This window comes from Schistocerca serialis, chromosome 2 (genome assembly GCF_023864345.2).
Source record: "Schistocerca serialis cubense isolate TAMUIC-IGC-003099 chromosome 2, iqSchSeri2.2, whole genome shotgun sequence".
Classification (NCBI taxonomy): Eukaryota; Metazoa; Arthropoda; class Insecta; order Orthoptera; family Acrididae; genus Schistocerca; species Schistocerca serialis.
This window is the reverse complement of record NC_064639.1, coordinates 961,525,376-961,552,645: the sequence shown is the minus strand read 5'-3', so window position 1 is coordinate 961,552,645 and position 27,270 is coordinate 961,525,376. Positions and strand designations below refer to the sequence as shown.

At 41.6% G+C, this 27,270-nt stretch overlaps 1 protein-coding gene across 1 annotated transcript in view; it reads left to right on the top strand.

Annotated features, from left to right (window-relative positions):
* LOC126458349 (galactoside alpha-(1,2)-fucosyltransferase 2-like) overlaps positions 1-27,270 on the top strand; it is a 312,099-nt gene that overhangs the window by 240,432 nt on the left and 44,397 nt on the right. The window contains exon 5 of the mRNA XM_050095315.1: positions 23,738-23,866. Within this exon, the coding sequence (XP_049951272.1) occupies positions 23,738-23,866 (129 nt within the window). The remainder of the gene's footprint in view (positions 1-23,737; positions 23,867-27,270) is intronic.

Below are 27,270 nucleotides of genomic sequence, written 5' to 3'. Positions count from 1 at the left end.
TTACAAAGAGTATTTAAAAAGGTTTTTTTTCACTCAAAAACAAGTTCAGAGATGTTCAATATGGCCCCCTCCAGACACACGAGCAATATCAACCCGATACTCCAACTCGTTCCACACTCTCTGTAGCATATCAGGCGTAACAGTTTGGATAGCTGCTGTTATTTCTCGTTTCAAATCATCAATGGCGGCTGGGAGAGGTGGCCGAAACACCATATCCTTAACATACCCCCAAAAGAAAAAATCGCAGGGGGTAAGATCAGGGCTTCTTGGAGGTCAGTCACGGGCTGCCTGGCGGCCGATCCATCGCCTCGGGTAGTTGACGTTCAGGTAGTTACGGACAGATAAGGGCCAATGTGGTGGCGCTCCATCCTGATGAAATATGAATTGTCGTGCTTCTTGTTCGAGCTGAGGGAACAGCCAATTCTCTAACATCTCCAGATACTGTAGTCCAGTTACAGTAGCACGTTCGAAGAAAAAGGGAGCAAAAACTTTATTGGCTGAAATGGCGAACAAATGTACAACTAAATGAAACTTTATAGCTCCCTTAATTTGCCGACAGATAGTGCTTAGCTCTCCCTTTTGTCGTTGCAGAGTTTTAAATTCCTAAAGTTGTGGTATTCTTTTTGAATCACCCTGTACTTTCTCAATCTTTTGGACACAAATATATTATGTACAAAAAGAGATGCATTGACTGTTGATTCTGCTCACTATAGTGAGATGTGGCACTTAGAATGTTTGACATTTCTGCTCCGTATACATTTTCTATAAAGTTTATGTCACGTAAATGTGATTACAAAAGCAGACTACAACCACTAAAATACTGTCCCACAGGATAGACAAAATTCGTACATGTAATAGATACGTGCCTTATTAACTGACACAAATCCATCTGATGATGAGACATAATCCTTCGAAACGCATGTGGAATGTATAATTTAGTAAAATAGACCACTTACACTAATTCTTAGTTTCAGTTAATTTTCGTAACGGTCACGGTCATGCCTGACTTAAAATGCTCGCAATTCAGGCTGTGAAACAAATACATTTTTTTCTTGTTTGTAATATAACTATTGTCATTAATTTTAAATATTTGTGTAAAGTATTTCAAATTTTAAATCCGTTTACTTTGAAAAGTCTAGTTGCGAATATATTGTTGCCACTGGTTCCTTGTACGGATTGTATAGATCAGACATGTATTATATAATTAATCAGTGAGAGACAGAGTAGGCAGATTGGGTAAGCACGTACCTCAGGGGAAATTGATAAAGCACGGCGAACAAGAAGGGTGTGAAGAACAAGTTGGACAGCAGCGCTTGAACAGAGCAGGCGTTTATGCCTCTCCCATGCGCGCCGAAGTAAAGATGCTCAGTAGTAAGCTCCACAGATGTGCAATGATCGGAAGGATGTTGCCACTATAAAGTATCATTGCCGTCAGCAGCGCGTACTGAACTTTTCGTTAAGGTAAGCAGCTACACTTTTTGTGGGCTATTGAGATATAGATTAACAGCATGCTGAAGAAAAGTTTCTTGCAGCAGGAAATTCTCAAGAATCTTAGTTGTTACTGTGCTGTTCACATATGTTACGTGGCCTTCCGAAGCTCCACAAGGAAGCAGTTCCTGTTAGGAGGATTGTGAGTAACGGAGATCCTCCGCCCTTGCTACTCTGTTGAGCCCACTACTAAGTTGGTTTGGGAACCACATTAAGAACTCGGCAGACGTCTCCCGTTGATTAGAGGGAATGCATTTGAATGATTCGACATTCTACAAGCGGCGTTCAATAAGTAATGCAGCACATTTTTTTCTCGACCATTTTTTGCTGAAGACAATGCGGCATATATTGTGGAAATTAGTGGAATATTCCCGCTTCCCTACAGTCTCATGAAGTTCCGACAGGTGACAGATCTATAGTAACCCTCAAAAATGACATCTGTAATGGAGGTGCGTTCAGAGTAGAGAGCTGTCATTGAACTTCCTTTCGCGGAAAACCAGGACACTGCAGACATTCATAGGCGTTCGTAGAATGTCTAAGGAGACGTGGCAGTGGACAAAAGCACGGTGAGTCGTTGACCAGGCCGCGCTGATCAACTGGGCGTCTATTTTGGTAGTGATGACGCGCTCGTCCACCAGTTGGGGTACTCAAAGGTGTGTGACCGCTGGGTTCCTAGCCGCCTGATAGAAGCACATGAAGAGCAACAAAGGACCATCCGTGCGAGATTGCTCTTGGACTATGAACGGGTTATTCTATTTGACGTCGTCCCTCGTGGTGCAACGATCAACTTTGAAGTGTATAGTGCTAAGCAAAGGAAATTGAAGAAACGGCTTCAGTGTGTTCGTTGTCACAAAAAATGCTAACGAACTTCTTCTGCATGACAGCACAAGGCCTCAGGCCTGCGCTCCCATGAGGAGCTCACAAAACTTTGTTGGACTGTTCTTCCTTATCCACGCTGCACCCGGACCTGACACCTACCGACTTCCATCTGTTTAGCCCAATGGAGGAGGCATGACGTGGGTGATGGGGAGGTTATTGGCGCAGCAAGACGTTGGCTCCGACGTTGGTCAGTAGAGTGGTACCATGAGGACATACGGCCCACCCATGAAGGTGGCGTAAGGCCTAGCAGCTTATGCTGAAAAATATTATAGAAAAAGTGGGGAATAATATGCTATATTGGAATCCTGAGTAAAATCGACATGCTTTCAGAAGAAAATACATTGCCTTACTTATTGAATGCCCTCGTAGTAATTTTTGATTTGGCCTCTCTTTTCACTCGCGTTCCTTTGATTAGCTACGGTTAACTGAGTTTAGGTATGGTGTTGAATTAACGAATCTTTCAGAGATGTGATGACTTCCACTTATTTTTTATTCAGTGACCAATACTATGATCAGACACACGGAGTTGTTATGGGAAGCCCTTTGTCACCTGTTCAAAAATGGTTCAAATGGCTCTGAGCACTATGGGACTTAACATCTGAGGCCAACCATAGCGCCATCTGGTTTCCCCCTTCAAGCTAGACAAGTTTCGTTGTTTGTAGTTTTTTCGTTTGACTCTTATTTCGTGAGATATTTGGCCCGGTCACGATCAATGGACCACGCTGTATAGTCCTGGCGATATCGGCCATGACCTTCTTCTTCTGTGCGGATGCACACGTATTACACGAACTCTTACGGGACTTGGTAAGAATGTCTTCCATGAGTAATGAGTGTGTTGGGTGGGGACACTACGAATGTAATGTGTGGACGTACAAGGTGAGAATGTTGGTCTCGCGGGAGGCGTGAGCGAGATAGTCCCTGCAGTCGCACGATCCTCCGTGCCCTCGGTGGCTCAGCTGGATAGAGCGTCTGCCACGTAAGGAGAAGAACCGGGGTTCGAGTCCCGGTCGGTGCACACATTTTCACCTGTTCCCGTTCATATCTATCAACGCCCGTCAACAGCTGAAAATATTAATGTATAATTCTAATTTCGATGTATGTTTGGGTTTCGTATGACTGTCGCTCAAGTGTGATCCACTGAAGTCGCTTCAACCTAGTTTCCGTCTCCTGAGTGTTCCGGTTAATTGTCGAGCGACTTGGTGCCCGCATGTTTGTTCACGACACACATACGGAAGGCAACGGTTACTGTTTGGACCATTACAGCTAGGTACAGAGATTACTTCATTTCTGAAAATTATTTATTTGTTCTGTACTTTCTGTGACGTGACGTAAATCTCATTTTGTTTTAATAAACTAGTTGCTCGTGCAAGTGAATTAGAAAGTACTGTTTGCATAAAATACGCATCATTAGGAATTTGTGTACCTTTGTGCGCGCTTGCAAGAGATGAAATCAAGTGAAGCGAAAATATATATATATATATATATATATATATGCCGGCCGGTATGACCGAGCGGCTCTAGGCGCTTCAGTCTGGAACCGCGCGACCGCTACGGTCGCAGATTCGATTGCTGCCTCGGGCATGGATGTGTCTGATGTCCTTAGGTTAGTTAGGTTTAAGTAGTTCTAAGTTCTAGGGGACTGATGACCTCAGATGTTAAGTCCCATAATGCTTAGAGCCATTTGAACCCTTTTTTTAAAGTATTTCCTGTTGATTTGTAGCACCAGGATATTCCAGTGTCTAATTGTGTTCATTATAGACTCGTATAAACTTTAATTTATTACAAGTTTCCAATAATTCATACGAATATCCGATCTCAGCACTGTTTTGAATTACTACATTTCACTCTTGTTGCAGTATGGAAATTCTAATGAAGTGCTAATACTCTGAAGCTTTTACTTTATTGGCGGTGGATCCACGAGGTTTTATGCTCCTGGAAATGCAAATGTAGATTTCAAAGTTCGCGTGCCATCTGCGGAGAAGGACTGTGACAGTTTCATAATTTTCCGTAATAAACAAAATTACCTACCACGATTCAATTCTGAACAACAGAGGCACTCTGCAAGCAGGGAAAAGACGTTAAAAATAGAAAACGGGGTAGGTTTCAGCAATTATAGAGGCAGAACTACTGTGCAAGAAGCTACGAGTCCAACAAAACCGATTCCAGACATATCTATCCGAACTGATGTAATAGGTCACAAGGTTAAGATGTAGCAGACCAAATTGTAAAGGACAGACAATATTCGAATGTCATTAAGTGTACTGTTCGTCTCTGTCTGCACAAGAGAATAAACTGTTCCCAAGAATTTCATGAATGAGGCTAACTGCACGTAATTGAGGCACTGAGAACTATAAGGGCCCTAAGCACAGAAACAAAGTTTTTCTCAAAATTTATAGGCTAACTACTAGTCTCATAGGCCTGAATAGTTTTTAACCAAGTCTCAACGTCCTATACTTCCTATGGAAAAATGACATGCCCATCAAGTATTAATTAGTACTTCAAATTATATTTACTCTTAATGTCAATTCAAAAAATTCACATATATAGGCTAGTGAAGATAGCGTCTTTTGACAGCTGCACGTTTTATAATTAATGTTAAACTAAAATCAGAACATAAATAATAGACATCAAATTCACCACACATGCAATTATGACCTATTCCAACAGGTCGTGGTCTTCATAATCATCAGTGTCATTCTGTGGCTAGATGTTCATATAAAATTGCCGAAAACACATCCGATTAGGAAGTATTACCACTACGTACATGATGAGGACACTAAATTATGAGGGGACTGATGACCATAGATGTTAAGTCCCATAGTGCTCAGAGCCAGCCAACTAAATTATGTTGTCAACCCTAGATAACAAATGAACAGTTCAGGCAACAGAATTATGCTATATGCTTTGGGCCCATATGGTAATGAAAATCTGAGAAGTCTGTGAGATAGCTTTTCGTGAACGCTCATACGTGCAGTGTCGGGCTGCATACGAGGACTTTCAATAAAGAATGATCATAATTTTTTTGACAACATACCGTTACTCATCCTCATAATTTTGATGGCCCTTCTCAAAGTAGTCTCTCATGAATGCGATGCACGTGTCCCAGCGTTACTACCAGTCTTCAAATGCATGCTGGAAACCATTTTTCGAGAGGTCCTTCAAAATCGCCTCCGCAGCCTTCACCTCTGCTTCTGATGATTGATAATGCCTCCCACGAAGGCGTTTCTTCATGTTAGGGAATAGGAAAAAGTCATATGGGGCTAAATCCAGACTATAGGAAGGGTGAGGGATGCACTTCACGTTGATTTTTGCAAGATATTCAGCAACAACATTGGCAATATGCGGCCGCGCATTATCGTGGTGCGGCATCAAGCCTGCTTCACGGAAATGTGGTCTTTTGCGCCTTATGTGGACTTACAATGTTTTCAGGACATCCTTGTAGTATTGTCCAGTTACTGATGTGTATGCGGGTACAACATGCTGATAAACCATACCATGAATATCAAGGAATGAGACGACCATAACTTTCCCAGCAGAAGCAACCACTTTTGCTTTTTGGGGGGCTGGTGATGAAGAAAATTTCCACACTGAGCTTTGCTGTTTGCTCTCAGGATCAAAATGATGTAGCCAAGTTCTGTCAGCAGTGATTACATTTGAAAGAAACTTCGAATCTTCCACCACATAAACTTTAACTGTATGCAGACATGCACGCGAATGTCCGTCTGTTCGGGAATCGACAGTCCAGGAACCCATCGCGCACAAACACGTGGCACGTGTAATTTTTCTGTCACCAACGTGTGCGTGGCACCCAACGAAATGTTCAGTATTTCAGAAAGTGATTACAAGGTAATCCGTCAATCGTCTCTCACAATGGCAGCAACAGTGTTTATGTTTTCTACCCTTAGAGCAGTAACTGGAGCACCGGGTCCACTTTCCTTGGAAATTGATTGTCTCCTCTCTTTAAACATTTTAAACTCCCTTTCTAGCTCTGCTGTATGGAAGAACAGACTCTCCTGTAACATTGTGTAGGCCTCAGCTGAAGATTTGTTGAGACGAAAGCAGAATTTCAAAGCCGCGTGTTGTTCCTCGCGTGTTACCTCCATTGGAGCGGTAGGCGATACTGAACATGTATGACCTTGCCTGCCTCTTACTGGCGGGAACCAGGAGTCAGAACAATGAAACTACTGTGGCGTGTTTGTTGCACATTAAGCTCACAGAATATCATAAGATTGAATTTTAGCGCGATAAATTATGACTATAAAAAGATGCGGGTTAACCCTAAGGTCAATAGACGTCAGGAGCATGCCTAAATGCTACAGTCTCAAAATGGATGATTGTGTGCTTTAGACCCTTATGCTTCTCAGCAGCTCAATTACATGTCCAGTTACATCTGACAGGTGTAACAGAGATGACTTTATGTACTCTATTACACTTCATTACTGGTTACAAAATTTGAGTTTTGATCTGTTTCTTTCAAGTAGAAATTTATTTTGATATTAAGGGGCTAAAATAATAAAAAATGAAGTTGATGAATAAACTCTCCAGTTGCGAAAAACTTATTTTTCTCCACAATAAGTTTTACTTCTATGTGGAAATTATTTTCTACGCTCGTGCTCATAAATTAAGGATAATGCTGATACATGGTGAAACAACGCTCTGGTGGGCGGTTTGCGGGTTTAAATCACCTTGGGGCATGACCATGCAGTGCATTTGACCTGCGGTCGTCGCATGGTGGTGCCGGCAGCAGTCCACATATGCACTCGGCAGCGGGGCTTAGTTCGAAGCTGAACTCATCACTGAAGACAGTTCTACTCCAGTCAATGAGATTCCAGGCCCCGATGACCAGACCTCTCATGTTTATTGCAAGTGAATCATGCCACTATGTAATCCGCTGATCTTTATCTGAACCAGGATTCTCATGACGGCTAACACCAAAACGTGGAAAATGGATTAATAAATGGTTTCTAGTTTTATCTGCATTGCAGTTCCTTCATCTGCGACCATCATCCAGTTGCATACTACGTTAATTATTTAATATCCTCTCCATATTTATCTTTAGTTTCCTGCGGTGCGTAATAAATATAGAAATTAAATAACTTGGCTGATAGGTAACAACTCTATCCGAATCTCTTCATGCCTATTGATTCCTTTTCATGTGCTTCAGCTCTTATAATTGCAGTCTGGTTGTTTACAATATGACGATAATCTTTCGCTGCGTGTGTTTTATTTTATCCCTCAAACGTTCAGAATTTCAAGGAGTATATTCCAGTCAACATTATATAAGCTTTATCTTATATTTATTTCCTTACGCAAATCGTAGGGTCAGTATTGCCTTGTGTTTTCCTACATCTCTCTCGAATCAAAACATTCTTCCCCGCAGTCGGCTTCGACTCGGTTTTTCATTCTTATATAAATAATTCGTGTTACTACGACTACTTTTAGGTACCTCATGTATCCTCTCCTCGCAGACACGTAGAATACGCTGATTTTTTAGTGCTATTTTTGAAATAAACTTGACTAAAAAACTCATATAATCACTTTTAAATACTATTTAAATACGTCAAATGAATGTACAATACCACACGTGAATAGTTAGTTACATACACATTAGAGGATTAGCCTTTATTTCAACAACACTACTTATTCATCTGTACTAACAATGTAGATTTCTCTATGTGCTTGCGAGTTAGCTACTACTTCCACTTCTGACAGCATTGTTGGTAGGTCGGTTGATTTGGGGGAAGGGACCAAACAGCGAGGTCATCAGTCCCATCGGATTAGGGAAGGATGGGGAGCGAAGTCGGCCGTGCCCTTTCAAATGAATCAGCCCCACAATTGCCCGAAGCGATTAGGGAAATCACGGAAAACCTATATCAGGATGGCCGGACGCGAGTTTGAACCGTCGTCCTCCCGAATGCGACTCCAGTGTTCTAACCACTGCACCACCTCTCTCGGTGACAGCATTGTATTTTGTGTGCATTATTTTTATCGTACGCTACATAGTTTCATTTTTCGTGAATTTATTTCTTTTATTTTGTTGACCAGCTGAAGCTTTGTGATTTTGCCGATCAATAAACTAGTTACAAGAGAAATATACTGATATCATAGGCATTTTTCTATTGATTAACGAAAATGACCCAGGTTAATTATCAGCTCCGTCTTTGAACCTGTAACAGCTTCAGTGATCATTATAAACGAATCTGAAGCTTCGTTGTGTATTTCTTGTCGCTTCCTTTCTCGCTACATTTTGCTCGGACTTTATCTTATGCCTTGTCTGCCCCTGCAACACAATAAAGAGTTTAAGTATTAGACCAGCGTCAACTAAAATGGTTCGAATTGCTCTGAGCACTATGGGACTTAACTACTTAGGTCATCAGTCCCCTAGAACTTAGAACTACTTAAACCTAACTAGCCTAAGAACATCACACCCATCCATGCCTGAGGCAGGATTCGAACCTGCGACCGCAGCGGTCGCGCGGTTCCAGACTGTAGCGCCTAGAACCGCTCGGCCACTCCGGCCGGCACCACTGTGAACTGCTTCGTTTATTTACAAGTATTTTCAGTGATTACGTATATTGTTCCTGTGAGCATCTGACGATCATTGCAGTCCTTAGAAGTTTTAAATTACTTTCGTAACAGGATACTGGTTCTGATGACTCATTCGGGTCGAAGTCGGTTAACTGTCGTAAATGCAGGGAATGCCTTCAAGACATTTGTGGAAAAAAAGAGTATAAAGCGTGTTGAGTTATGTTTTTTTCTGTTAATTGTGGAAACAAACAGCCATCGCCAACGAGTGAAACCCAAGAACAATAGCCACGCGTTCTAGATTGTTTTTTTCTTATCGTAAGCTTTCACCATTGTCAGCAGCCGAAGCTGAGACAGCGAGTAGAAAGTGTCTGCAAATTGGTGGTCCTCTCCCCTCACATTCCCCCCGCCCCCCCCCCCTCCACGATTTTTTGTGTGTTCGTTTGTTTGCTCAGAAATTCAACATACGAAGGGCCGGATTGACAACCGTGTCATGCCTAAACTTCATTCACTTGTGACACTGTAGGGAAGCAACCTACTCACGCTGTAGGAAATTCACATCAGTTTCCATTGTGTGCCAGCCAGTCTGCTGTAACTAGCTCTGACGTCATAAATGTTGCGCAATACCTTAAAAATCAAGCAAATGACCTAAAACTTTTCTAGCAGGTCAGGAATAATACTAAATTAATGTGTGTTAAATATCAGTTCGATAACTTCAGCCATTTTCGAAATTTGGACGTTTTTCTAAAAAAAAATCATTGGCGCAACAGAAAAGAGCTAGAGACTTCAAAATTCATCTTTCATAATGATTTAATAAAAAAAAAGTACTTTGGATTTCACAAATTAAGATTTTAGTGGAAATTCATGATTTTCTGGTTTTCATCTCGAAACTGAAGGAAGCAAGATAGATTAAGTAGGCTAATAAATAAGGCTAGGATGTTTAGATTTAAATAGGTTGGAGGTCCGCTATGACTATGAAGATGTGAAAAGTTTCTTTTGAATACCTATAAAATTATAGCGATAGCGGATCTCAAAAGGGCCAGTTCAGAGCTCATCTACTGCGTGCAGTGTAATTAAATTAATTCTCTCGCCCAAAATATTTAACTTAGCCACGTCAAAATTTTATTATCAATACTTACCTGCGTGATGAATGCACGTTTAAATTAAGAGCTTCATCGGCCATCAGCAAAAGAAGCTATAAATTATTATGTAACTTGAAGTGGTGCGTTACTAGTCCAGCGGCTATTCGAGAGAGCCGATTTGATCAGGCGTTCCCTTAGCCGTCCGCACTGCGGCTATATATATAAGAACGCTGCGCGAGGAAAAAAGGCCCCAGTTCTCTCCAGACGCTGAATGACACGCCATCTGTGTCAGGAGTCGCGTCGCATCGGTATCACTGCTACAAACAAACAGCCTCGGGTGCCGTATTAAGTTACTAGAGATACGCGGAACCATGAAAACATTTCAAGTGAATTGTTAATTCTGGGATGATTTTCATTATCTAGCTTCAGTTTGCGTATTGTCGTATTTTCACGTGCCGTCGCGGGACAGACATTCTACCAATTATTTAGCGTGGCGTTTGATGAAATATCGCATCAAATTATGGCGAGCATTCTTTTTAACATTTAATTCGGACATTTATAGTTGCATCAGCGCATTAGACTCTGAACTGCTCTGTTAGTTAGGTTGTAGGGATACTTGTGGTTTTTATCAGTGAATTTCAGAATATACTCAACTATTTTGGAAAACCGTTTTTGATTAGCAATCCCAGACAATCTCCTAATTCCTCAGAGCTATAAGCTGCAGCTATAATGGTATTCTCAGATGAAGTGGGCACTAGGATCTCTAATTACTGGCTCCACGTTTTGTTAAATCACTTTCTGGGTGCTAAAAAGTAAATAGAGAGCCAGTGTTGAGAACGGCGAAAGACAGCATTAACAACATTCTAAAAGCCAGAAACTGATTCAACATGCAAGCATTTATACAGCAATTAGATTTTATTTTTACAACTTATTCGCCGCCCCACATATGGTGCATCGGCCGGGAAACGTTACAACATTCAAACTTTTATACAGCAAACGATTATTTTTACAACTTAACCGCCGCCCCACATATGGTGCATCGGCCGGGAAATCAACTAAGTGAAAGTGATTTTTAACTATTCGGATTCGCGAGTGGAATGCGACACGCAGCTGAGTAATAGAACAGTGAAAGTGTTACGTGTGCATGTGGACGACGCAATTGGATTAACAACACATCTGGATTAACGGAGCTGGCACTGAGTCTAGCGGTGCTGCCGGCATCGCGAGAAGCCAGTCTCGCCGCACCGCAGTCGTCCGCTGGAGCAGCCGGCGCAGCGCCTGCAATTGCGGGCCACGCAAACACACAACAGCCGTCGGAGAGCCGTCTGCAATTCAACGTGCCACGTCGCATCAGGAATCCTGGTACGCCGCGCCGGCAACGCCATACGTCGTGCAGAAGGAACTAAGTTAAGTGAAAAGCTGTTAAAAATTTTACTAACCTGCACTAAAAGACTGTCGGCGATGGAACCGCCAAAAGAAACGGACTTTAAACTTAAATTAGAACCTATGTCTGTTGAGGGAACTGTAAATTCAGACAACGTTTCAAGTATAAACATGCATGAAAGTAGTAATGTTAAAGTGAAATATGAAGTATTGTCTCCTGACAGTAGTGTGCGAAGGGGCAATGATTCAATAATAGAGACCCCTGTAGTAAAGCAGAAAGTAGAAATTGTAAATTTATTGGATGATAGTTTCTCTGATGAATTAAAAATGAAACAGTCATCAGAGATGGTAGAGTTTAAGAAGGAGAAGTTAGATATGACTAATCAATCAGAAGTTTCATTTAGTTTTGATGATTCTGGTATTGGAGCTAGTTTTTTGTCACCTGAGTGTGATAAAAAGCCAGCTAGTGAGCAACCCAAAGATGCTGGGGCTATTGATTTAAATGTTATATTACAAGCAATAGCTGCCAGTAATGCACAAATGACAGCTGAGTTAAAGTCTGAAATAAGTGAACAGGTCAAAAGCAGTAATGCTGAATTAAAGTCTGAAATAAGTGAACAGGTCAAAAACAGTAATGCTGAATTAAAGTCTGAGATTGTGGCCAGCCAAACAAATTTTAATAAACGATTGGAGGTAATGAACGATACCTTCAAGGCTGGTTGCAATAAGTTGAAAGAGGATCTAGACAGTTTGAATTATAAAATTGATTACAACCATGAGGATATTAAGAAAAAGGTTGCTCAACAATTTTCTGAAATGTATAAAACAGTAAAATCCGAAGTTTCTGAGGTTCGCAAGGACTTCCAAATGGAAGATGCGAAGCTGGAGCACATGTTAACAGAAAAGATCGAGGCGGAATCTGAACTGTGCTCAGATAGATTTAAAGATGTTAATATAAAAGTAAACATATGTCAAGCAGACGTAGATGCAATCAAAAGTGATACTACTCATATTGTGCAAAGAGTAGATAATGTTGAAATGAAAGTAGAAAATATCAGTACTAACATTGCTAACATTGAGAGTAAAGTAGCTTCAGTAACTTCTGGTAATGGTAGTACACAACAAGTTGTAGCTGCAAACGCCGCTTTTATCGGGTGTCGGCAGTTCTTGCGTTTTGATCCAGATAAAAATATCCACCCGCTAGATTTCTGGAACGATTTTGAAGATGTGATTCCACCAACTTGGTCTGAACGAGAGAAAATCTCATTTGTTAGAAGCCATTTAGCAGGTGACGCCATGCGTTGGTCAGCTGATGTTATGTTGAAGTGTAAAACATTAGCGGAGTTTAAAACAGCTTTCATTAATGAGTATTGGTCTAGCAATAAGCAAAATGAAGTGTTGAGAGAATTTTGGAGTGGAAAACGCTTCAATGCAGGCAAGGAGTCCATTAAAGAGTTTGCTAGGTCATGGATTTCACGTTTGTCACATTTGGACGAAAAGCTGAAACCTGAAATGATAATACTAGGTCTTGAAGCCAAACTGCCATGGTATTGGCAAACTAGAATTATATCAGCCCCTAGAGACAATCTGGATCGTTTCACTGAGTATTTGGAACGTGTAGAACGTGTTGCTGCCAATGAGGAGCTAGCACATAATAACAGAAATGCTAATAACAATAGTAGTAATTTTAGGAACGAGCAAAATGGCAATGTAAACATCAGAACAGTAGGTGTTCGCCATCCTAAGAGAGGTAGGAATTGGGGAAATAATTATCAGAACCAACAATGGCGTCCAAGGGATAATAATATTGTTCCAAACAGAAATATGTATGTAAACAACAGTACGGAAAGTAGTGCTATGCCAGTTAACTATAATGAAAATAAAGGAAACAATAGTAGGCCGAGGCAGGAAAACTAGTTCCCGTCTATGAAGACACTGGCGCTCACCAGGCGGTTACTTTTCCTAAGCCAGTAGTTACGGGAATTGGTAAGACAAACCAGAATAGTCAAACTGAACAGATGGATGAAGTGTCGGTAGCATCTGAGGATACAACAGAAATATTAGATCACTCACAGTATTTGATAGATACCGTGTTAGAGACGCTTTCAAAGTGGGAAGAGAAAGAGAAGGCGCAGCAGTGTAACGATATGGAGGAGCTACAAAATACTGAATTGACAGGTGAAGAAGCAGAAGAAATTCATGCTTATATTTACGATGAGGATGATGTGCTCTTATCTAAAGTGCCTGTGCAGGATGTTGATAATGTACTAATATATTTAGGACAAGAGATAAGTGAGAATGTAGAGGGTAGGCTGTTGAGGGTCGATGAACCCAGTAGCTGTGACCAGTTGTCACTTGAGAAGGAAACAGACGATAATGGTAAAAATGGTTTAACTGTAACTAGTGTTATGCCCGGTCTGGAGACGCAGAATCGCTCAGACTACAGTAATTTGGGTTATGTTCAGCAAACTAAATGTAATGAAGTCGTGCGGTGTTTCGATTTAAAATTAATAGACCGACTGGAAAAGGCAGCTGAAAATGTAATTCAGGAAACCCCTACACACTGTGACCTAAATGTAATGAAGACAGATGTCGATCACTTTAGTTGGAGACAAATCCAAAAGGAACTACTAGATGAATTTGAGGAACCACCTGTACAACCTAGAATAAGCCACCCTATAATAATAGTGAATATGTTGGGTATCAATGTACGTTGTCTCTTAGACAGTGGAAGTGAGGTGAGTGCAATATCTCAGTCCTTCTCTGATGCATTACCTGGTAAAGACAAGCTTACAGTAATGAGGGTATCAGGACTAAGAATAATTGGTACTACTGGCAAGGTTTCAAAAACGGTAAAGCAAGAAGCTTTACTACCCTTTAACATTAATGGTAATTTAATTGATCATCCATGTTTAATTGTAAACAATCTCAGTATTGACGTTTTAATTGGCATAGATTTCTTGTCAAAATATCAGAGTGTTGTTGACTTTGAAAGAAGCCAGTTAAAAATGGTCTTGCCAATAACCGGAGTAATTATAGTACCTTTTAGTGATAAACATGTAGTAACTGATCATGAAGCTTGGGAGCTGCCTATACGAGTTCTGAAAAATAGGAGGTATTGGGACGAAGGTGTTAATCTTAGTAACAGTAAGCTGAACACAGAAGAAGAAGAAGAAGCAATTATTTTAGACAAAATAGAAGCTAAATTGCAGGAAATCGATAAGATTTCAGACAATCAAAAGGAAGAACTGAGACAGGTTCTAAAAAGGCATCATAAGGTATTTTCAGATCGACCTGGCATAGTCAAAGGTTATGAATGAATGCTGTAGGGAGGAGGTTGTTCTGTAACCTCTACACAGTGTGGCAGCTGTGCAGTCCCAGCTGTGTGAGATCTTCTTTCCCATTTCAGATCTCACTCATTCTTCCTCTTTCCTGTCCTCAAAAAATTTCGACCTCTTCTTTCATTCATTAAGTTTTCCGGTATGGTTATCAATACAGCATCAAACCAATGAATGCTGTAGGGAGGAGGTTGTTCTGTAACCTCTACACAGTGTGGCAGCTGTGCAGTCCCAGCTGTGTGAAATCTTCTTTCCATTTCAGGTCTCACTCATTCTTCATCTTTCCTATCCACAAAAAGTTCGACCTCTTCTTTCATACATTAAATTTTCCGGTATGGTTATCAATACAGCACTAAGCTAATGAATGCTGTAGGGAGGAGGTTGTTCTGTAACCTCTACACAGTGTGGCAGCTGTGCAGTCCCAGCTGTGTGAGATCTTCTTTCCTTTTCAGGTCTCACTCATTCTTCATCTTTTCTATCCACCAAAGTTTTGACCCCTTCTTTCTAATACAAAAATTTTCCGTCATGGCTATCAAGCCATGAGTTCTGGAACCATTCCATCCACCGATTAGTGAAGAAAAATACCTAATGTGACAAACCTAACAGTGACGTAAACAACAGAGAAGTATGATGTAATTAAGATAAAACGTATTTGAGTAACAATTATGTATAGAACCCTGGTAATATAGTAAGTAAAAAGAGTTGTTTTATTTGAAATGGTCCACCAACAGTAATTTAAAACGATATATGAATTCATGTACAAGCAGGATCTGAAGTGGTAGTGAAACCTAGTGTATGCATTATGAGCTAACTAAGAAATAGTAAGAGATTGCTTAGTGTTAGGAAAAATATGCAGATAAGTTGTAAGATTAAACTCACCTGGTGTAGCAAGGAAAGGCAGTGTAATAGAATTGAGCAGTGTTTGTGGTTGAGACGTGAAGCACACTTCCCTGAAGTATTTATAACGTTGGAGCTGGCCATTATTGTAGTGTAGTGTGTGACAGGATACACCTACACGTATTGAGGTTATGAGTTGGAGGCGTGAATGCGACCATAGGTACCCTTATGTTAGATGAGACAGAGCAGCTCATGGTGTCCTATAGGTTTAAGGAATTTAGCATTACGCTCGTCCATAATTACTTGATGCATTTTAGTGGTAGGTCGGAGAGAGACTACCTGAGGTTTCAGCGTCCGATCGAGTGGAAATGGATTGCCACGTGAGCAAACTAATCAGCTGCAGTACACTATGAATATGAAATAAATGTGCTATCCTATGCTTTAAATACTAATAGAGTGAGTGTTAAATAAGTACATACACTAGCAAAATAAATAAATAACATACTGACAGACGTGAAACATTATTTTAGCTCAGCATAAATACACTTCAAAGTAAGTAAGTACCTAATTGCAGATGTGGAACTGACAACAGCAGAGGACCAATAAGTGGATTTTGTAGTCAACTAAACGTAGTGTGTTTTGAACACTCAGAACTGTACTATTACCAAAAGTTACTCACATGTACAAAGAAGCTGAGAAAACAACCACTAATCAAATATACTCATACTATCTCTAAGAATAAGGTAATCAAAGATGAGTCAGTTAAGTAAATAAAATGCAGATTTGTCAGGAATGTACCGAGCATTGGTTTAGTGTTCCGGCCCAGAAATAATAAATTGATGTTGAATAGAATTTAGGATTGTATGCCTTGAGCATAAATTTTCTCTAGTACGTGACTAACGGCGTTTTGAGCCATTTGTTTACCGATTTTATGACAATTAAGTAACCGTAAGAGTAAAACTGAAAAAGCTCTGTTAACTTTGTTCCAGCAAAATATTGAAGGATAAAATGTATATATCCCCATTTCATTGTGACCCACCCATAGATATTAAGTGAACAGAGTCTGAGGCACTCTTTTTGTTTGTTCTACAGGACAAACCAGATAATGGCAGCCTGGTAGCTGCGTGAAAGCGTGGAGTGACTTGGACACAACTCACAGTGACCCCTCCCCTTTCCCCCATGTAATTTAGAGAGAACGTGAAGGACGCACACCATAGCAACTTCCCCTCCTCTACCCTTGTGAATGGAAGTGTAGGACGCCAGCCAAAGCGGCTACAACCACGTGTGTAAAAATTATTTGTGAACTTTTCTTTCAGGTTTAGAAAAGACTGCTAAGAGATAATCATCTGTTTATGTTCATGTTATTTTCTTTGAATTTGTGTATGTAAAAATGTATTTAATGTATTTAATGGATCTAAGATTTTCATAATTTTTCAATTTGTATGTGTTTGTTTGTCTAAGGCAATATGTATGCCAAAATATTTCATTGACTTTGCTTAAAATTTTGAGTAATGACATTGTTTAAAGGGCAGTAAACATGCCTACAATTTAAATAATTAATGTAGGTGATCAGTTTTCTTTAATGTCTCTACAGGTATATATTTCAATTTTGATTTTTCATAGGGAGTTAAACTGTACTCTTGCTTCCCTTTTTGTAATTAAATTTTTTTTTCATTCATTAACATTCATAAACAAAAAAATTTAAGTAGAGGGTGATGTAGGGAAGCAACCTACTCACGCTGTAGTAAATTCACATCAGTTTCCATTGTGTGCCAGCCAGTCTGCTGTAACTAGCTCTGACGTCATAAATGTTGCGCAATACCTTAAAAATCAAGCAAATGACCTAAAACTTTTCTAGCAGGTCAGGAATAATACTAAATTAATGTGTGTTAAATATCAGTTCGATAACTTCAGCCATTTTCGAAATTTGGACGTTTTTCTAAAAAAAAATCATTGGCGCAACAGAAAAGAGCTAGAGACTTCAAAATTCATCTTTCATAATGATTTAATAAAAAAAAAGTACTTTGGATTTCACAAATTAAGATTTTAGTGGAAATTCATGATTTTCTGGTTTTCATCTCGAAACTGAAGGAAGCAAGATAGATTAAGTAGGCTAATAAATAAGGCTAGGATGTTTAGATTTAAATAGGTTGGAGGTCCGCTATGACTATGAAGATGTGAAAAGTTTCTTTTGAATACCTATAAAATTATAGCGATAGCGGATCTCAAAAGGGCCAGTTCAGAGCTCATCTACTGCGTGCAGTGTAATTAAATTAATTCTCTCGCCCAAAATATTTAACTTAGCCACGTCAAAATTTTATTATCAATACTTACCTGCGTGCTGAATGCACGTTTAAATTAAGAGCTTCATCGGCCATCAGCAAAAGAAGCTATAAATTATTATGTAACTTGAAGTGGTGCGTTACTAGCCCAGCGGCTATTCGAGAGAGCCGATTTGATCAGGCGTTCCCTTAGCCGTCCGCACTGCGGCTATATATATAAGAACGCTGCGCGAGGAAAAAAGGCCCCAGTTCTCTCCAGACGCTGAATGACACGCCATCTGCGTCAGGAGTCGCGTCGCATCGGTATCACTGCTACAAACAAACAGCCTCGGGTGCCGTATTAAGTTACTAGAGATACGCGGAACCATGAAAACATTTCAAGTGAAGTGTTAATTCTGGGATGATTTTCATTATCTAGCTTCAGTTTGCGTATTGTCGTATTTTCACGTGCCGTCGCGGGACAGACATTCTACCAATTATTTAGCGTGGCGTTTGATGAAATATCGCATCAAATTATGGCGAGCATTCTTTTTAACATTTAATTCGGACATTTATAGTTGCATCAGCGCATTAGACTCTGAACTGCTCTGTTAGTTAGGTTGTAGGGATACTTGTGGTTTTTATCAGTGAATTTCAGAATATACTCAACTATTTTGGAAAACCGTTTTTGATTAGAAATCCCAGACAATCTCCTAATTCCTCAGAGCTATAAGCTGCAGCTATAATGGTATTCTCAGATGAAGTGGGCACTAGGATCTCTAATTACTGGCTCCACGTTTTGTTAAATCACTTTCTGGGTGCTAAAAAGTAAATAGAGAGCCAGTGTTGAGAACGGCGAAAGACAGCATTAACAACATTCTAAAAGCCAGAAACTGATTCAACATGCAAGCATTTATACAGCAATTAGATTTTATTTTTACAACTTATTCGCCGCCCCACATATGGTGCATCCGCCGGGAAATGTTACAACATTCAAACTTTTATACAGCAAACGATTATTTTTACAACTTAACCGCTGCCCCACAACACGATACAAATAATCTAATAGCAATACTCCATTCTACTACAATCTGTTATGAAAGACTGTGATCTGTAACTATAAAATGATAAAAGCCTCTCCATTTTTACACATCAGGAAAAACATTCAGTGAGGCATTACTGTGCGAGAACGCTCGTAATAACAAAACTATAAACTTGAAATTTGTGTGAAACGAACATGTACGCTATATGATCATATTAATTAAAGTGTGTCAAACCTCCGCCTTTATCAAGGCTTGAACCCTGCTGGGGACATTTTCAGCGAAGTTTATGAATATCTGGAGGAATAGCAACCCATTATTTATCAAGAGCCGAAACCAGAGAAGATAGTGATGTTCAATGCTGGTGCCTGGAGCTGATTGTCTAACTCATTCCAAAGATATTCCTTCGGTCCAGTTGGAGACTCTGGACAGGGTATTATCTATAGTGTTTACCCGCTATATCTCCCTCTCGTACCATAGAAGTTATTCGGTGATGTCTTGACCGATATCCTACCATGCTGCCCCTTCTTCTTGTCAGTATTTTCCATATATTCCTTTCCTCTTCCACTCTGCGGAGAACCTTATCATTTCTTACCTCATCAGTCCACCAAATTTTGCACATTGTTCTGTGGCACCTCATCTCAAATACATCAACTATCCTCTGTTCCGGTTTACCCACAGTCCACGTTCCACTACCATACAACGCTGAGCGCCAAAGTTCATTCTCAGAAATTTCTCCTTGTACTAAGGCATATGTTGGATCTATTGGCAAGGAATGTCCTTTTTGCTAGAGCCAGTCTTCTTTTTATGTCCTACTTGCTCCTCCATCATGGGTTACTTTGCTACCTAGGTGGCAGAATTCCTTTGTCTACTTTGAGATCCCCAATTATGACGTTAAGTTTCTCGCTGTTTTCATTTCGGCCACTTATCGTTACTTTCATCTTTCTTCCACTTACTTTCTATCCATATTCTGTACCCACTAAACTATTCATTCCACTTAACAGATCCTCTAGTTCCTCTTCACTTTCAGTGAGGATACAATTTTATCAGCGAATTTTAATCCCACTCTTAAATTTTTCTGTTATTTCTTTCATTGCTTCTTTGATGTACAGATTGAACAGTATGGGCGAAAGACATTCCTGTCTTACGCCGTTTCTAATCCAAACACGTCGTTCTTGTTCTTCCACTGTTACTGTTCCCCTTTGGTTCTTGCCCTTTTCTTTCTCACTGCTTGCAATTCAGATCATACTGTCTTAGATGTGATGCTGTGCTGAGCGTCGCACTGCACCCGGCACTCCGCAACAACACTCACGCTCATAAATTAAGGATATTTGCAGAATGTGGTGCCACACAATGTGGCACTACACAAAACTGGCGCTAATAGCATAGGCACATAGGGAAGACACACGACACAAGTAAGTTGAGAAAATCGTCCCGAAACACATGTGCCACAAAACGCCACTGTTTCCTGCGCATATACCCCAACATCATGTGAGATCTGATCACGATACACACGTACACAGGCTGCACAACGGGTTGGCATACTCTGGATCAGGTGGCCGAGCAGCTGCTGGGGTGTAGCCTCCCATTCTTGCACCAGTACCTGTCGGAGCTCCTGGTGTCCTAGAGGTTTGAAGACGTGCAGCGATACGTCGGCCGAGAGCATCCCAGAAGTGCCCGGTGCGGTTTAGGTCTGGAGAACAGGCAGGCCACTCCATTCGCCTGATATCTTCTGCTTCAAGGTACTCCTCCACGATGGCAGCTCGGTGGGGCCGTGCATTATCATCCATCAGCAGGAAGGTGGGATCCACTGCACCCCTGAAAAGGCGGACATACTTGTGCAAAATGACGTCCCGGAACACCTGACCTGTTACAGTTCCTCTGTCAAAGACATGCAGGGGTGTAAGTCCACCAATCATAATCCCACCCCACACCATCAAGCCACGACCGCCATACAGGTCCCTTTCAAGGACATTAAGGGGTTGGTATCTGGTTCCTGGTTCACGGCAGATGAAAACCTGGCGAGAATCACTGTTCAGACTATACCTAGACTAGTCTGTGAGCATAACCTGGGACCACTGTTCCAGTCACCATGTACTGTTTTCTTGACACCAGGCTTTATGGGCTCTCCTGTGACCAGAGGTCAGTGGAATGCACCTTACAGGTCTCTGGGCGAATAATCCATATCTGTTCAGTCGTTTGTAGACTGTGTGTCTGGAGACAACTGTTCCAGTGGCTGCGGTAAGGTCCCGAGCAAAGCTACCTGCAGTACTTTGTGGCCGTCTGCGGGCACTGATGGAGAGATATCGGTCTTCTTGTAGTGTTGTACACTGTGGACGTCCCGTACTGCAGCGCCTGGACACGTTTCCTAACTGCTAGAATCGTTGCCATAATCATGAGATCACACTTTGTGGCACACAGAGGGCCCGTGTTACGACCTGCTGTGTTTGACCAGCCTCCTGTCGCCCTAGTATTCTACCCCTGATAACGTCATCAATATGTGTTCTTTGAGCCATTTTCAACACACACTCACCATTAGCAAGTCTGAAAAAGCCTGCACGCTTACTCCCTGCGCCGTACTCTGACATGCACCAACATACCTCTGCGTGTGTGGACTGCTGCCAGCACCACCGTGCAACGACCGCAGGTCAAATGCACCTCATGGTCATACCTGATGATTTAGACCCGCAAACCGCCCACCAGAGCGTTGTTTCACCATGTATCAGCATTATCCTTAATTTATGAGCATGAGTGTAGTTGGGGGCTTATGGAAACACTGCGTAAATAATTTGCAAAGAACGTACAGTACCTTGATGTGCGTTCAAGAGAGTTGTGAGCGTTTCGCAGGTGCCACCAGTAATCAAGCTCCACTTACTCCCCTTCGCCGAAGATGTAGTTGATGGTCGTTTCATTGAACCATGTAAGGGCATGATATTTTGCGAAGTGAAAGTGAGAGTCATCCGGACACAGAAGGGTCCGAGGTTCATTCAACCCCTAGAACGCAGACGCCATTGTTATACTGATAAATTATCGTTTCCGAACTTTTTTTTCTACTGGACGCAGTATGGAATGCAAGGGTTGTGTTGTATGCTGAACTCTAACTTGTACTGAAATTATAAGTAGTGTTTTTGTGCAAACAAAGGGAACGGATTCACATCCCAACAGCGTTGAAGACAAATTTCCACGTTCGAGATACTTGCTGCAAACAGTTTTAATCTGCTATGACGTTTCAATTCATTGTTCCTGACAATGTATTTGATCAGATGAACATCCGCAACTGAGGAAGATAGTTTACAGAATAAAAATCCGCTGCAGTTGCCAGTAATTTTCTTAATTTATTCCGCGACTGGTTTCGAAGCTTAAGGCTAGATATTCATGTGCCAGCAAATAATTGTCGTTGTTGTTGTGGTCTTCAGTCCAGAGACTGGTTTGATGCAGCTCTTCATGCTACTCTATCCTGTGCAAGCTTCTTCATCTCCCAGTACCTACTGCAACGTACATCCTTCTGAATCTGTTTTGTGTATTCATCTCTTGGTCTCCCTCTACGATTTTTACCCTCCACACCGCCCTCCAATACTAAATTGGTGATCCCTTGATGCCTCAGAATATGCCCTACCAACCAATACCTTCTTCTAGTCAAGTTGTGTCACAAATTTCTCTTCTCTCCAATTCTATTCAGTACCTCCTCATTACTTATGTGATGTACCCATCTAATCTTCAGCAATCTTCTGTAGCACCACATTTCGAAAGCTTCTATTCTCTTCTTGTCCAAACAATTTATCGTTCACGTTTCACTTCCATGCATGGTTAGGTTAGGTTAGTGTTGTTTAACGTCCCGTCGACAACGAGGTCATTAGAGACGGAGCACAAGCTCGGGTTATGGAAGGATGGGGAAGGAAATCGGCCGAGCCCTTTCAAAGGAACCATCCCGGCATTTGCCTGACACGATTTAGGGAAATCACGGAAAACCTAAATCAGGATGGCTGGAGACTGGATTGAACCGTCGTCCTCCCGAATGCGAGTCCAGTGTGCTAACCACTGCGCCACCTCGCTCGGTCACTTCCATACATGGCTACACTCCATACAAATACTTTCAGAAAAGACACTTAAATCTATACTCGATGTTAACAAATTTTTCTTCTTCAGAAACGCTTTCCCTTGCCGTTGCCAGTCTACATTTTATATCCTCTCTACTTCGACCATCATCAGTTATTTTGCTCCCCAAATAGCAAACCTCATTTACTACTTTAAGGCCGGCCGCGGTGTTCTAGCGGTTCTAGGCGCTCAGTCCGGAGCCGCGCGACTGCTACGGTCGCAGGTTCGAATCCTGCCTCGGGCATGGATGTGTGTGATGTCATTAGGTTAGTTAGGTTTAAGTAGTTCTAAGTTCTAGGGGACTGATGACCATAGATGTTAAATCCCATAGTGCTCAGAGCCATTTGAACCATTTTACTACTTTAAGCCTCTCATTTCCTAATCTAATTCCCGCAGCATCACCCGATTTAATTCGACTACATTCCATTATCCTCGTTTTGCTTCTGTTGATGTTCATCTTATATCATGGAAACCTGAATCTGTTGCGGTCGGGCCAGTCATTCATCGGGGATCACACCCACGACAAAACAACGCATGGAAGCGTAGGACCAGCACCCACAGCGCCCGTCTGGACGGCCCGTCATGGTAGTGATTATTATTTGGTGGCATCTGAAGATGAAGCTGTAAGTTTCGAAACCGGTCATGGAATAAATTCAGAAAATTACAGGCAACTGAAGCGGCTATTTATTCTATCAGCATTGTTCCTTAGTGAATGGTAATGCGGTGCAGCATTAGATGTGAATTGTGGTGCTACCAGGTGACGTATTTTGAAAGTGAGTGACACCTCGGGGTGTTTTCCTTTTGCGCAGGAGGTGGTGTTTGCGGGGGTGCACGTGCGGCGCACCGACTACGCGGACCAGCTGCGGCTGCTCTACAACACGGACCAGCAGGCGGACGAGCGCTACTACGGGCGTGCCGCCCTGTGGCTCCAGTCCACGGTGAGTGTTCACCAGCCTCATCCTGTGTACTCCAGACATGCCGTACCATTAACTGCTGTCTTATGCTGGTTCCGCCTACTATACAAGACGTACTGGAAATACACTGACTGACAAAAAAATGAAATACTCAGAAAATGTGGTCAGATGTCTGGTATGTAGATGATTAGTGACCAAAGTGCATTAGTGTCTTTGCGTCTTGTGTTGTCATTGTTTTGTTGTTTGTTGTCGGAATCAGAACGGGCAAAAACAAAAAAGGAGAGAAGTTGCGATTGCCGATGTCAGGAATCCAAAGTGATCTCTGCATAACACTTGAAGGTTAATTGATCACTTTATTTCTAAAAAGAAAAGAAACGTAACTGCTTATGCCTCCTACGTGCAATTACACGTAACTACTGTTACAACTCGCAGAACGCAGGCTAAGTATCGTCTTCCTATTAATCAATACTGATGCTATCGAAGTCTGCAACCTAACTGGGGCAACCAGCTATAGGCGGCAGGTTAAATCAGTGTTAACAGGGGGCGTTGAACTCTGTCTTCGTGGAGGTGTGGCGCTGCCCGTTCTTTCCATTGGCGCTCGTGTCTGAGGCCGTTTCGCGGCGCTGCGCTAGTCGATGTCCAGTCGATGCTTTAGGACTGCACAATTATCTGGACTGCTAGGGTATACAAGGGCGTAAATGAATCAGACTTTCGGAAAAACGTCGTCCGTGTAATTCTGAAGACAGCACGAGCCGACAGGTGCGAAAAACGTCGCACAGTCAGCTTAACAATTCACGCATCCAAGCTGCTGTAAGATACTGATATACAGAAGAATGAAAACGAGAAATGAGGAACTGTTAGATGATGATCACTTTAACTTTAGGAAGGGAAGAGGCACCAGATTGGCAGTTCTGACGTTGAGGTTGATAATGGAAGCAAGACTGAAGAAAAATCAAGACACGTTCATAGGAGTTGTCGACCAGGTAAAAGCACACCACAATGTAAAATGGTGCAAGTGTTCGAACTTAAGAGAAATAAAAGGGTAAGCTGTAGATGTATGATATGCAATAGGTAGAAGATCCAAGACAGAATACTGGAAGTTTAAGACCAAGAACGAAATGCTCAGATTAAAAGGGCTGTAAGACATGGATGTAGTCTTTTACCCCTACTGCTCAATCTATACATCCAAGTAGCAATGACAGAAATAAAAGAAAGGTTCAAGAGTGGGATTGAAATATTAAAATTAGGATATCACTGATAAGATTCTCTGATGATAGTACTACCTTCAGTGAATGTGAAGAAAAATTACAGAATCTACTGAACGGAACGAACAGTCTAATGAGTGCAGAATATGGATTGAGAGTCAATCGAAGAAAGATGTGAGTGATGAGAAGGAGCAGAAATGAGAACAGCGATAAATTTATTAGGATTGATGATCGCGAAGTAGATTAAGTTAAGGAATTCTACAACCTAGGCAGCAAAATAACCAGCGGCGGACGGAGCAAGGAGGACATTAAAAGCAGGCTAGCACTGGCAAAAAGGGCATTCGTGGCCTTAATTTGAGGAAGAAATTTCTAAGAATGTACGTTTGGAGCGCGGCATTGTATGGTAGTGAAACATGGACGGTGGGAAAATCGCAACAGAAGAGAATCGAAGCATTTGAGACGTGGTGTCACAGAATGATATGCAAAATTTGGTGGGCTGATAATGTAGCGAATGATGGGGTACTCCGCAGAATCGGCGTGGAAAGGAATATGTTGAAAACACTAACAAGGCGAAGGTGCAGGATGATAGGACATGTGTTAAAATATCAGGGAGTAACTTCCATGGTACCAGATGGAGCTGTAGAGGGTACAAACAGTAGGTGAAGATAGAGATTGGAAATCAGTCAGCAAATAACTGAGGACGTAGGTTGCAAGTGCTACTCTGAGATGCAGGAGTTGGCTCAGGAGAGGAAATGATGGCGGGGTGCATCAAACTAGTGAGATGACTGATGACTCAAAAAAAAAAATTTTTTTTAATGGGCGCTGTGAAGGACACGAAGATGCAGCGAACTGCCGCCTACTTGTGTGAGACAGTGTTATCAGCACCTGACAGTCTGAAACGACCCTTATTGCGGACCTTCATTTGTCCAGCCAGTCGAATCGCGTAAACTCCAGATTTGGTGGGCATTCGGAAGTGACAGTAGCCCGATGTTGGAATCCATAGGAACATAAGGACATGCATGTTCGTCGTCATGGTTCCGGTAGGCCACATGTGACCACAATATTGCAGGATCGCCGTATTGTTCCCACGCACATCGTAAGTCCTCGTCTGCATTTGCCATCTGAGAATGAGAAATTGACTCCTTGCAACATTCTGAGTCATTAGGATTAGGCAGATTAGGAAATTTCCCTGGCATCCATAGACTGCCTTTAACACAACACAGATGACTGGCTGCATTTGGTTTGGTGTCGTGATTGGAAAGCATGCACTGCCCATGACTGGCGTCACATTGTGTTTAGTGTTAGTCACATTGTGTTTGGTGACAGTCGTTGGGGGTAGGAAGGTGACCTGGAAAGAGGTCCAGTTCCTTCACTGTTTTGGAGAGCCACAGCTGTTGTACTTCTGCGGGTCATGGTGTGAGGAGCCACCCGCTAAGGCACCAGATCATGGCTGCTAACGACTGAGGGAAGTCTGATGGCACAACCCTAAGTCACGGACATCCTCTCATACTGCAGCATCGTGGTACCATTTTCCAACAGGACAATGCTCGTCCACATACAGTACATGTATCTATCTAGAACTACATCTACATGATTACTCTGAAATTAACAATTAATTGGCAGAGGGTTCATCGAACCATCTGCAAGCTGCGTCTCTACCGTTCCACTCTCAACCAACGCGCGGGAAAAGAACACTTAAATCTTTCTGTAAGAGCTCTGATTTCTCTTATTTTATTACAACGATAATTTTTCGTATGTAAGTGGGCGCCAACAAAATAATTTCACTTTCGGAGGACAAAGTTGGTGACTGAAACTTAATGAGGAGATCCTGTAGAAACTAGAAACGCTTTTGTTTCAAACATTGCCACCCCTAATTCGCTTATTATATCTGTGGCACGTTCACCCCTATTTTGCGATAATACACCACTAGCTGCCCTTTTTTGAAATTTTTCGATGTTTTACATTAATCCTATCTAAAGCGGATCCCTTACCAAACGACAGTTCTCCAGAAGAGGGCGAGCAAGTGTAGTGTAGACAGTCTCTTAAGTAGACCTGTTGCATCTTCTAAGCATTCTATCAATAGATAGCAGTTTTTTGGTTCACTTTCCCCACAACATTATCTATGTGATCGTTCCAGTTTAAGTTATTTGTAGATGTACTACCCAAATATTTACTTGACTTCACAGCTTTTAGATCTGAGATTTATCGTGCAACCGAAAATTT